This window comes from Artemia sp. Qi Xiang Cuo, chromosome 11 (assembly GCF_049724085.1).
Source record: "Artemia sp. Qi Xiang Cuo chromosome 11, ASM4972408v1, whole genome shotgun sequence".
Lineage (NCBI taxonomy): Eukaryota > Metazoa > Arthropoda > Branchiopoda > Anostraca > Artemiidae > Artemia > Artemia sp. Qi Xiang Cuo.
In genome coordinates, this window is record NC_142804.1 from 28,478,514 (window position 1) to 28,491,013 (window position 12,500).

At 38.1% G+C, this 12,500-nt stretch overlaps 3 protein-coding genes across 5 annotated transcripts in view; 1 reads left to right on the top strand and 2 right to left on the bottom strand.

Annotated features, from left to right (window-relative positions):
• The window catches only part of Atac2 (Ada2a-containing complex component 2), a 224,564-nt gene that overhangs the window by 13,160 nt on the left and 198,904 nt on the right, over positions 1-12,500 (top strand). The window lies entirely within an intron of this gene.
• LOC148946844 (uncharacterized) lies at positions 5,283-6,089 on the bottom strand. The gene has a single exon (XM_089096446.1). It carries the CDS (start codon positions 6,087-6,089, stop codon positions 5,283-5,285), a length of 807 nt encoding a protein of 268 aa, XP_088952572.1.
• Positions 6,532-9,000, bottom strand: LOC148946845 (zinc finger MYM-type protein 1-like). Its single transcript, XM_089096447.1, has 2 exons — positions 8,977-9,000; positions 6,532-7,446 (listed from the first exon to the last, which is right to left on the bottom strand). The coding sequence occupies exons 1-2, from the start codon at positions 8,998-9,000 to the stop codon at positions 6,532-6,534; spliced, it is 939 nt and encodes a 312-aa protein (XP_088952573.1).

Consider the following 12,500-nt stretch of genomic DNA (forward strand, 5'->3'; position numbering starts at 1 on the left):
TTTAAAAGATACAAAAACTACTTATTTAACACAAAAATTTCGTTTTTAATGACCACCAAGTAAAGAAAAACCACACTGAATCCGGCAACTGAGTCTCTCAATCCCCGTAAAGCTCTTTTAAAACTATGACAAGCTAAACCACGACAAAGCACTACTCTCGTGGAACTCAATCCCCATTTAACTCTAGCCCCGGGCAACTGAACCCCCTTGTAACTGAACCCCTGTATAACCGAAACCCCCATGTAACTGTACCCCCTTTCACTGAACTCTCATGCAACTCAACCCTCCCTGCAACCCATCTCCCTCAAAACACTTTTAAGTCATTTCTCGTTAAATTGACAATACGCTCCAAAACATCACTTGTGTATTATACAGTACATAATCAAGGCATCTCCTCCAATTCACAAATCCCATTACCCCTTTTTTTTGCAAAGGTTAATCAAACATCTCCGATTGTAAAAGCATTAAAAACTTTTCCACTCACTAATTACCCCTTTTTTGCAAATGCTAAACAAGAAAAAAAAACTGTCTGCTTTTCAAAAACTTGTCCGTTAAAACTCGAAACAAGACGCGCTGGTTTTATAATACAGGTTTAATTAATTGCGTAAATCTCTTGGCAAAGAGTGTAATGACCTGTAGAAATGTTTACCTATAGGACCGGTAGCATACTATACCTACCAGAAAAACCTGTTTGGTACGGGGGCCTTGTAAAATTCAAAAGATACACCCTACTCTTATCATTTGAAATAGCTAAGGCCTCATCAAATTTTACAAAGTGATCTGGTTGAAACCAAATATGTTCTGCTAAAGCTGAAACAAAAGTTTCTGGAAGCTTGCTTAATTGTAGGGTTTTTTCTATTGAATTTCGATGTTCAATAAATCTTTCAACAAATTGTTGGTGCGTCCTACCAATATAAAACTTCCAACAAGAACCCGGAATTTTATACACCCCACTTACTAAATTTCCGTGGGTTCAATCCTTACCAGAACTAAACAAACTGCCCATTGGCCTCAATGATTGGAAACATGTATCAATATTAAGTAAACGCAAAATCCGTGAAAGTTTGTCAGCCAAACTAGGTACATATGGCAATGAAATGAAACTTTTTGATACATTTGAATCTAAAGACTGAGAAACCCCAATAGCCTTACTATCATGTTTAACACGTCTATTTTCAATTATTTTGTCAATGAACTGACTTGGGTAATTGCTACAAAACAAAATATCCCTCAAGTATAACAAATCTGAACCTAGAAATTTCTGGGAACAATTTCTAAAGGCTCTATCCACTACTGAAATTACAACCCCCCGTTTTACCGACATAGGGTGGCAAGAATGAAAATTCAAATACCTTTCATTGTGCGTAGGTTTTCTATAAATCAAGAAAAGTAAATGGAGATCCTTTTTAATTAACAAAATATCCACATAACTAATAAATTAATAAAAATTTATTGGATTTTCTCAGTCTTCAGATTTGAATGTATCAAAAAGTTTTACTTCATTACCATGTATACCTGGTTTGGTTGGGAAACTTTCAGGTATTTTGCGTAAATTTAACATTGATATATGTGTACAATCAGTGGGGTCACTAAGTAGTTTCTTTTATCTTGACAAGGATCCAACCCGGGGAAATTTAGTAAGTGGGCTATACAAAATTCCGTATTTTTGTGGGAAGTTTTATATTGGTAGGAATCACCAAAAATTTGTTGAAAGATTTATTGAACATCGAAATTCAATAGAAAAAATCCTAAATTAAGCAAGCCTCCGGAAACTTTTGTTTCAGCTTTAGCAGAACATATTTGGTTTCAACCAGATCACTTTGTAAAATTTGATGAGGCCTTAGCTATTTCAAATGATAAGGGGTACACATAATGGGTGAGAGAAGCCGAATTGAAATTTAAAAAATCATATGTTTCCTAACCTTTCGATAAATAGGGACACAGGTAGTTTAAATATTGACCCAATTTATGATAATCTTCTAAAAAGTGAGTCAAACGTCAATAAGGGAGTTAAGATTTTAAAGAATCACCAGGGGACTATTTTACCTGCAAGACCAAAATGATTTTCTTCAATAGCCAATAAAAGGATTATTTCGCAACAGAATAATTAAAGTAATTTCCAGTTTTTTTATTTTTCCTCAGTTACTCTGGTGTTCTCACTGAAGTAATTCTATAATAAGATCTTTTCCCTAAGGGGATCAGTTTGCGCCAAATGTATATATTTATTTTGGTGGTGGTTTTATCGTTGTTTTTTTTTAGCTTTAGCTTGTTTTTTTATCTTGTTTCTCTTCTGTTTCTTTCGTGCTGAAGACGCCTTGTTTGGATACAGGCGAAATATCCACGTTGTTTTGTATTTGTCGTTTCTTTTCTCTCCACTGGCCGCAGTCTCGTTTGTTGTTGTTTTTTTTTCACTGAGATTTTTCTCTTTGTTGGTTTTTTATCATGACCGGCCAGCTCGGCTTAAGAACTTTTATTGCTCTTTTTTTCTTCGAAGGCGACTGTCCTGTCTTCTGCTTCCAACCTGAGTAGAAACTAATGGCCGACTGACAACCACGCATCGTCTTTATCTCCTTCCTATTTTGATGATATCTTAACTGCTTGCCAATGGCTAATTTTAAAGGTCTAACATTTTTTTTATGACTCTCTTTGAAATTTTTACCCGAACCTCAGTCCTGTAGTGTTGAGGCAGCAAAATTTGTTGTATCCGGTACGATGTATTTTCTGACAAGGGGTAGTGCAGAACAAAACTGCCTAGCAAACCAACTACCAAGACCATAGCCAGACATTTTAGTACGATCCTTGTAATAGTCCAACCCGAGACCTCTTTGACGAGGAATCAGAGCAGCAACATAGCAATCGATGTCAGGACAGGCAAATGGAATTATTCTATTGTTCATCTTAAGCAATGGGTCAAAAATGACATGTAATGATACACAAACAATTTGTTATAGCTAAAAGATCATCGACTTCACTTCTTACTGTTAACTGACAGAGTTCCAAATAAAAGTGTTTACGGGAACATACTGGAGATGCCTTATAGTGTAGTGGTTAACATTATTTTCTATACCTTTTCTCTCTAGAACACATAGAAGGGTTCCACAAATAAACTGTAAACAAATACACAACTGTCCGAGGAGAAATTAGGTGCATAGTCCGCATAGATGACATTTTTCTTGCCACTGAAATATTCTGCTTTAATAACGCCATCTTTAAAACCGAGAACCTCACCTAAATCCTCATTAAGGAAATTTCTTTCATTCTCAAATGGGTTAGTAATATAAATTCTCCTTTTTCTGTCGAATAGTTGAAAGTGAAACCACCCTTTTTTCGACTTGCAATTTTTTGTTGATAACTCGACACAGTTAATGCATATTGTTGTATTCCCTGTAGGGTATGGTAGTAATAGGGTAATCATCCGAGTGATAATTTGCCACCCCACCTTCATCACTGAAGTCAAAGAAACTCACGAAATGTGCAAGTAGCAATTTGGATCAGTAGCAAGATACACTTCTTCGTGTTGTAAAAATACAACATTGGACGATCCTGGCTCAAAATTTGGAACGAAAAACTGAATAAAAATAACCCCTAAGAACACACAACGATCGTTGAATTGTAATAACAATCTCTGTGAGAGGAGTATATGGCTTTAGAGCAACGACCGAGGTACTCAGTAGGGGGCAACATCTCCCATATACAAAATAATTTCTGTCTTTTTTAAGTTTTAATGCTGCTCTTTTCTTACAGTTGAGAAACTTTTTTTTTTAATTCAGCCTATAGGATTCACGTTTATCTTTTGTTTCTTTTAATTCTTCTTTTAGCGTTTTTGGAGGTTGGCCGTTGAGTGATAATAGCATGGTAAGATAAAGATTAAAGAAATAATTGTATGTTTTTTATACAAGGAGTTAAGCTCGTCTTAAAAATCGAATAAAAAATTGATAATAAGTAAATATCACAATCTAATAGTGTCTAGAGTTAATCTAAAGTTCAAATTTAGGATTGATAACCACCTTGCGACCATTTCAACTACAATAATAAAGCTAGGAAGCCTGGAGAACAATGATTTGACAAGCTACACAGGATTTGACCCGTCCTGGTTCATATCTGTTCAAAGTTTCTTGAAGTCCACCCTGAAGAACCCCATTCTATTGAGGAGCAAAGGCTTCCTTTCGAGGGGTGAAGAAACTTGAGACAATATCTGCTGAAAAGCCACTGAAGTGGGGAAAAGAAGCGTTAACAAGTGCTGGTGGGCCAGGTTTTTTACATGATTTTACAAGACTATCTGGAGAAGAGCATGCTTGTTGAAGACAATCAAGTAGCAAAAATGTATATAAACAACTTGTTGTGTTTTGTAAAGTTTTTTTTTGCAAGAATAGAATCAATTTTCTATACTTGTCTTTAAATAGCTTCTGGGTACACATATTGTAAGAAAAAACGAAGAACAAAAAAAAAATGAAAGAAATACAAAATAACAACAAGGATAGTTCTCAGCCTGTGAATAACAAAAACAAAGTAAAATTCATTGCGTATTAGAATTCAGAGTATATATTTGCACATTAGGGTTGCTCAGTGGCGTCAATTCAGAAAAATTATGGGGGGGGGGGCAAACTTCAAAGATTTTTGCCACCTCACGGAAGAAAATTTGCAAATTTTCACTTTTACTTTGTGAGGAAAGTACAAAACTATGCTGATTATATTCTGTTAAAAAAAAGAAAAAAAGTTTGAATTGGTTAAAGTTTCTAATTCAGAGCGAGTGGATGGCTTGGAAAGAGCATTTCCTGCCGCGAAGCAGCGGATATTTTTGAAATATTATTAAAAACTGTATTATCCCTTATATTGGACCTCTTAAACTCCTTTTTAGGGAAGCAAATTACTTAAAAACACATATTGTGCTGTGAAAGATCTAAGCCAAAAAAGAAAATTTATAATTAGGAAATGTCATTTTGTTTTGTTAAGAATTGAATTGAGTGAAGGCCTAGAACAGGGTTTTCTGGCGCGAAGCGCACTGGCGGAAATGAAAAAAAAAACCTGGGGAGGGGCAAATTCCATGTCTCAATAGGCAGCCTCAAGTGGGTTGAATTACCAAAAATCCAAGGGAGGGGGAAATCAAGCCAAATTAAGCGGTAGCCAACTTAAAATTCTTTGTATAACAAAGTTTAGAACACAATTAGATATACAAAAATTCAAGTACATAAACACAATTAAGCAAATAAATCATAAATTTGTTTGCTTCACGACTGAAGTATCCAGAGAGAGCCACTATTCTAATGGGAAACGTCGTTGCTTCAGGGAAGCAAACTTGTCGACGGCAATGTTATAATCTTTTTCGTTTTTTCCGGCTGGGTTGCTATAACTAACAAATCGCTAAGTCGCTCATCAGCCATGGTTGTTCTGAGATATGTCTTAACCCTCTTAAGCGTTGCAAAAAATCTCTCGTTAGAGGCAGTTGAAACGGGGAGCGTCAAAGCAATTTCGAAAGCTTCCGAAATGACAGCAAAGGCGTCTTTGTTCATGTAGAAGTAGGCAAGAGCTTTTGATGGGCATTCTGGTTTCATCCTTTGTAAATAAGATTTTGCCAAGGCTATGTCCGACTCAAACTTCAAATCGTTTACTAATAATGTAGGAAAGTCACTTACAAAGTCTTGTATTAGACGTGCATCCAGGAACTTCGGTGAACTTGGCTCAAACGCTTCTAAGCCTTGGATTACTGAGGAGTTTTCACCAAACCTTTGTCTCAGCTCCGAAGTTACTCGGTTGACTATGAAGTATAAAATGTCCGACCTATAAGTTTGAAAAATGTCACGATCCTCTTTTGTTCGATTTCTTGCTCTGGCACCGACAGTGGTTTCAACGTAAAAATCGAGAAGGCGTCTGCTTATAGCAACCGAGCGTCTAGGCTTCTCTATTTGGATCCGGTGCTGCTTGCATAAGCTTTTCGTTGCTTCGACCATCTTAAACCAACGCTCTTCAGATCGGAGCTCTAGAACCTGTCGTTGAACTGGTTGAAGCAGAGAATTTACGCCTGAAAGAACGAGGCTCTTGGACTGGAGTTGTCTGGATGCAATATCTATCGGACCAAGGATACTGCTCATTATTTTAACAATGAGCAAGAATTTGGCATCAATTGTTTCCAGCAACCCAGAAGCTTCAGAACGGTCCTCTGTTGAATTGGCTTCATCCGAAATAACCCTTAATGTTTCGAGAATAGCACCTAAACGTATCCGGATCTTCTGAATTGAGGAAAACCAATAGCACTATCTAGTATCGCCTAGCCGCTCGAGCTCAATCTTCTTTTCTCCTCGTTCTTGTTGGGTTCGAAGGAAAAGTTCGTGACGTGGTGCACTTCGGCTGAGAGACATATAATGCCTGAATGCAAAAAAAGAAGTTTCTAACCTCCGGACAAGAAGCTATTGACTGCACAAGCACAAAATTTAGGCGATGGGCATGACAATGAATAGACCTAGCTTGTGGTGCAAATCCTTTAAGAATGGCCTGAACACCATTACATGCGCCGCCCATGACGCTCGCACCATCCTAGCCTTGAGCAAGACAGGTGCTCCAATCCAGTTCATGCTTTTCAACAAGATCCTTGATTTCGTTAGCAAGGGATGCGGCATCTAACTGTTCGGAATGTGCACTTCCGAATGTCTCCTTGCAGATGATAGCATTACTATCAATAAACCGAATAATTAAACCAAGCTGCTCTTTTTTCGACAGATCTTTCGTTTCATCTGCGCAGATTGCCCAATATTTCTTAATAGAGCATCTTGTTTGTTCTCGCAAGAGGTCAGCCAGTATGTTTATAAGACTATTTTGGTAGTCGGGACTCAAATAGCTTCCATACCGACGTTTTAGTTTTTGCTGAAGATCAAGGTTTCCCTCTGTCATCATTTCTAGTATTTCTATAAAATTACCTCGATGGTGTGAGTCGTCGTGTTCATCTTGACCTCGAAATCGGAGCCCTTGGCGTGCTAGGGCACATGCCACTTTCGCAAGTGTGACTATATGCAGGTGATTTTCCGGTATGGCTTCCTTCCTATTTGAATAGAGAGCTGTATCTATTGACTCAGATGTGCCACACTCAATTACTTTATATTTGGTCCAGCGGCGATTTGCTTTGTTATTAGCTTCTGAAGACTCGTGTTTTTCAATTCTTTCGAATAGCTTTTTCCAGTTATTCATTCCTGTGTCAACAAACACTACATTATCAGAAGTATTTCCATGATTTCTTGTTAAGGAAAAGTGCCGACAGCAAAAGCAGTAAATGGCGTCTTCTTTAAGAGAGTATTCTACCCATGGTTTTTCCTCATAGGCTTTAGCAGAAAAACGGCGACCGTTCGTTTTGGGGTATTCGGCTAGCTTTGACTGGTTGGGTGCCTCCCTTTTATGGTGGGAGATATCAAGATTGCCACTCAATATCGTATCCAATGCGTCGGCTACACTTCCACCCTAGAAAAAAATCCATTGCTTTCGGTTTTAAACGTTTTAACTTTATTCAGAGGCCGATAGCTCTGAAAGAGTTGATCCTTTAAATATGTGTCTAGGAGACATAAGGAATAATAGACTTTCTTAGTAAATATTTCTAGAATTTCCAACGCTCCGCAGCAAAAAATACTGTTTTCAAGCCATTTACACCCCTTTATACAGAAACTTTCGCCACTCTAAACCTTTTTTCCGTCGGAACAGTTTTGGTTTTGTTGGAAAACTTTCGTCGTGCCCCCCCCCCCCCCTAAAAAAGTGATAGTGACGCCCCTGCTCCTAGCTTCTAATTAGCTTTTCTGCTACCGTTTAGTGTTACGTATTGGAATTTTGCCCTTAAAAGTTTTCGTTTTTGTTATTTCATGATTAATAACGGGGTGGTCTATTAAATAGGGTGCTTTTTCTCTCATTTATAATAATAGCTTGATTTCCGCCAAAATTGACGATAGCATACAAATATCTTTCGATTGATCATTTAATACGCTCTAGCATCTTCTGCATGTTTAAGCGCCTCCAAATGCTCAAATTCTCAGATTTTAGAATTCGGTAAAATAGTCTAAGCTAGTCAACTGAAATTTAAAAGGGTTAAAACATATATATCACTTTTTGTCAGTTTAACTACGAGTAGAATTTCGTAAATTAAACGATAACATAATCCGAAAAAGAAACTTAGCAACTCAATACAACAAAATTCTCGTACTTATCTAGCTTATCAGCAAAATCTAAGAGGGCAAGTCGTAAATTTTGTTTTGGATGAAGCACGCTAACGTGAAGCGAATGCCTCGCAATAACAGCCGATTTAACTTTAAAAAGTAGAATTTTGTCACGAAGCAGCAATTTTTATTTATGCTAAAACTGTCAATTCAGATGTATTTTAGGTCTTTTTCATTCCCTTTTTGCGCCATACCCAGTTTCTAGGGTGAGAATATAACAAGAGGTATAAATAATGGTGAGCGGCCGCCTAGCAAAAATGGCTGGGCCTTAGGAAAGCATTTACTGCTCTTTCATTCTCTTAAGCTCTTCCAAAACTCTTTGCCGTAAATTATGTCTGATAAATCAGGCTGTAGTCCCTGTAGTCATCTCTGAAGTCCTAGCCTGCCCCCCCCCCCTCCTTGAATGACACCTCTATATATATAATTGTTTGTTATATGCTCGGTTATATGATTTTCCCCACAAAATTTGCGATTTATACATTAATCCAAAGTTGTAGCGCGATATTAAGATCTTACTTCTGTAGACTAAACTTTAGTTCGCATGAAATTTATTGCATGAAGCAAAGGCTATAAGTTTATATTAGTCAAACCATAAATGGCAAAATTACACACCTCACTTGGGCCAGCTTTGGGCCTCGGTTGCTGCTGCACTATCCACCAACTTAGCTTATATAGCCGGTTGACTAGGTTTATAAATATCGATTATTTTTCTCTGACTCATCACACACTCTTATTCAACAAATGAATTCATTCAATACTATCTTTACTTGACAATGCTAGAGAAAACCCGAGGCTCCGGGTTACGCGTCATTTCGTATAAGATTTTGTATTCGATAAAATTTGTATTTTTTATTCGGATGAAGGATAAATAAGGGTATAATCTAAAAAAATCTGGGGGGAGGGGAAAATCTGGTCGGGGGGGGGGGGCAAAACGAGGTCTGGGGGTGCAACTGCCCCCCCCCCAACCCAATAGCAATTTACGCCCCTGGGGTTGCTGGGGGTAAAGTTCATTTCCAACGCAAATGAATGTTATATTAGCATTCAGGATGCAATTCTGACTCTAACGGTATATTTATTTATTAGCCAGGTCACTTGTTTAACCTCCTCCAAATTTACCAAAAGATTTCCACCTACACTATTATGCCAGAGCTTTGAAAATATTGTTTACTATCTATAGACATAAATGAAGCTTTGAACCAACAAGACAACATGAACCGACAGTGACAATAGCAAGTTATTATTCTTCCAAATAACACAGCCTTTAAAATAATTAAATAAAAAAAACAAGTTTTTTAAACTGAAAGTTAGAAGCGACATTAAAACTTAAAACGAACAGAAATTATTCCGTATATGAAAGGGCTGTCCCCTCCTCAACTCCTCGCTCTTTACGCTAAAGTTTTTGATTGTTTTAAAAAATAAAGTTGTGAGACAGAGTCAAACTTTAGCGTAAAGAGCGAGGCGTTGAGGAGGGGACAGCCCCTTTCATATACGGAATAATTTCTGTTCGTTTTAAGTTTTAATGTCACTCCTTACTTTCAGTTTAAAAAACTTGTTTTTTTTCATTTAATTTCTGATCGTTCTTTAGTTAATGCAGCTTTTATTTTTGCTCACCGTCATCGAATAAGTAAACAAAATTTGCATAAAAATTTTACTTTTCTTTTGCTAAATGGCTGTCTCTAAATTTGGTTCTGACGTAATTAACAAATTAACTTACGTAACGAACTTCTATATTCGTATATTTTTCTTCTGGCAAAAAATACAAAGTTGCAGATTTTTGCAGACATGAGTTTGAAACCTATGTTATAGGTTTTTCTGATACGCTGAATCTGACGGTGTGATTTTCATGGAAATTCTTTCACTTTTAGGGGATGTTTCCCACCTCTTTAAAAAATCAGGTAAATTTTCTAAGGCTCGTAGCCTCTGATGAGTAATACTAAACTTAATAAAATTATATATTTAGAATAAGCATTATATAAACCCCTTCTTTTGATATATTTATTGACATCAAAAATCCGTTTTTAAAAGTTTGGATTACTATTGAGCCGTCTCGCTTGTTTTTTTTATTGTTTTTTTTATTACGTATATGTTATTACGTATATGAGGGGGTTCTACCCTTATTCAATGCCACGCTCTTTACGTTAAAAGTTAAAAAAAAATTTAATTCACAAACCCCTGAATCACAAAGGCCGTTTAATTAGAATATATAGCTCTTTTGAAAGCACTAAAAAAAACTGGAGCATAAAGAGAGAGGTGTTGATTTGGGGGAGAACCCCTCATATGCGTAATAATTTCTGTTCATTTTAAGTTCTAATGTTGCTTCTTACTTTCAGTTGAAAAAACTTGTTTTCTTTAATTTAATTTCTGATCGTTTTTTAAATAATGCTTGGAAATCCGGCGTCCCCTTCATAGAAATGTCCCTTACCCCAAAAAACATCCTCCACAGAAAAATTCTCCCGAGTAACCCCCTCCTCCAGCCCCCCTCCCCCCCCCCCACCAGAAAAAAATTCTTCCTGAAAATGTCCTTATACTTCCCAATAACCAATACTATAGTGGCGTTTTTTTTTGGGGGTTTGTTCCGGGGGTTAATAGTGTTTTTGCCATTTTTCGGTTTAGAAAAAAAACCTAGAAACAAGTTTTAAAAAAAAATAGTTTTTTTTCGAAACACGAAACATCAAGTTGCCTGTTCGACTGTCTGTTTCCTCAAACTTGGAACTTGCTCTTTGTGCATGTTGCGTGTTCGATTGGTCCCTATCCAGATAGAAAAAAGTTATCTGTAGATGACAAAAGAAAGGATAAGATGGAAGGGAAGAAAATGGACATAGATCCTGCTGAGCATGCGTTTTTGAATAGAGGCCAAGGTGAAACATTTGTGTACAACAAAAAAGGCAAATAAAAAGCTCAGAATTTTTCCACATGTTTCCACAGTTTTGAATATTTTGCCAATTTTACTAAAATGCGTTTTTATTCGTTCAACAAGGAACATGGAAAGAGAAAACTAAAGCGACAAAAACTGCGTTTTTGGGCTCGAACATGAAACTTGGAACATGAACCATGAAACACGGAACTTCGAAAAAAAACGCAGCTAATATGTAAGCAATGGGCAAAGTTCATAACTTGCAGCCCTTCCCCTGTGAACTGTGGGGGATTAAGAGTAGAGGAGGGGGTACCAGCGCGGACAGAACCACGTGGTTCTGTTGGCATTTTTAATGCTGTCTGTACACCAAATAAGGGCATAGCCTCCCTAGGGAGAAAGATTGCGTAATCGGTCAATGACCTCTTTTTCCAAGTGTGTCAACAACAACAACAACGACCTTGACATTCGCTGAGAGCGTGCACTTACAACAACAACAACATCGACCGTGGAACACCTGTGCTGTCGACCTCAATTCACCTATCGTGAATCAATAATTCCCCTTAGAAACAACAAATTAATTTCCCCTTTCTTGACAGATCAATCAATCAATGACATCATCTGTCAGACTTTAAAAATTTTCGCCCTAGAAACATTTCTCCAGGAATAGATCCAAATCATTAATGTCTTTGCCTCGGGAACAACTCTTTTGGTCGAACTCCAAAGGATATTAATAACCAAAGGCCATGGAAACAATTAGGCAAGAAACATCTTAGCGATGAATTGTTTTAGCGCGCAAAAAGGTTTCTTATTAATTTGAAATGCGTTAGCGCAGAGATGCCAATAACAAAGGAACACGCTGAATTTACGTTTAGGGATTATTTGGGCGAAACCGTTTTAGACAGGTTATGGAACTATTTCGGCGAAACAGATAGAGACATTTTAAAAGAAGATTTTTGAAGAGATTTTGGAAGAGGTTTTGAGTGTGGTCGTTATAATACACAAGTTTCATTGAACAGTGTTGTGAGGTCCTCTAACCCAACCCCAAAGGGTTCGAATCCTCCTACCCCAACCCCGAAGGAAGCCCCCGGTCCTCAAAAGCCCCCAAGCTCCCAAAGGCCCTCCACCGGTCCCCAAATGTCCCCCAGGCCCCCTACTGTCCCCCCGACCCTCAAAGGCCCCCCAAGCTCCCAAAGGCCACCGGCACCCCCAAAGGCCCACCCAGACCCCCAAAGGCCATCCCCGGGCCCCCCAAAGGCCCATCGAGCTCCCAAAGGACCAACGGGGTCCCAAAGGCCCTCCACCGGCCCCCAACTGCCCCAAAGGTCCTCCACTGGTCCCCAAAGGCCCCCCGAGCTCCCAAAGGACCAACGGGGTCCCAAAGGCCCTCCACCGGTCCCCAACTGTCTCCCCAGGCACCCAAAGGCCCTCCCTGTGCCCCAAAGGCCCATCAAGACCCC

Coding starts and splice junctions, on each gene's coding strand:
- LOC148946845 (XM_089096447.1), bottom strand. CDS start 9,000: ATGACGCGTAACCCGGAGCCTCGG. Junction 7,447..8,976: donor CGCGTAACCCGGAGCCTCGG/GTTTTCTCTAGC, acceptor ATTTTTTTCTAG/GGTGGAAGTGTAGCCGACGC.
- LOC148946844 (XM_089096446.1), bottom strand. CDS start 6,089: ATGAGCAGTATCCTTGGTCCGATAGATATTGCATCCAGACAACTCCAG.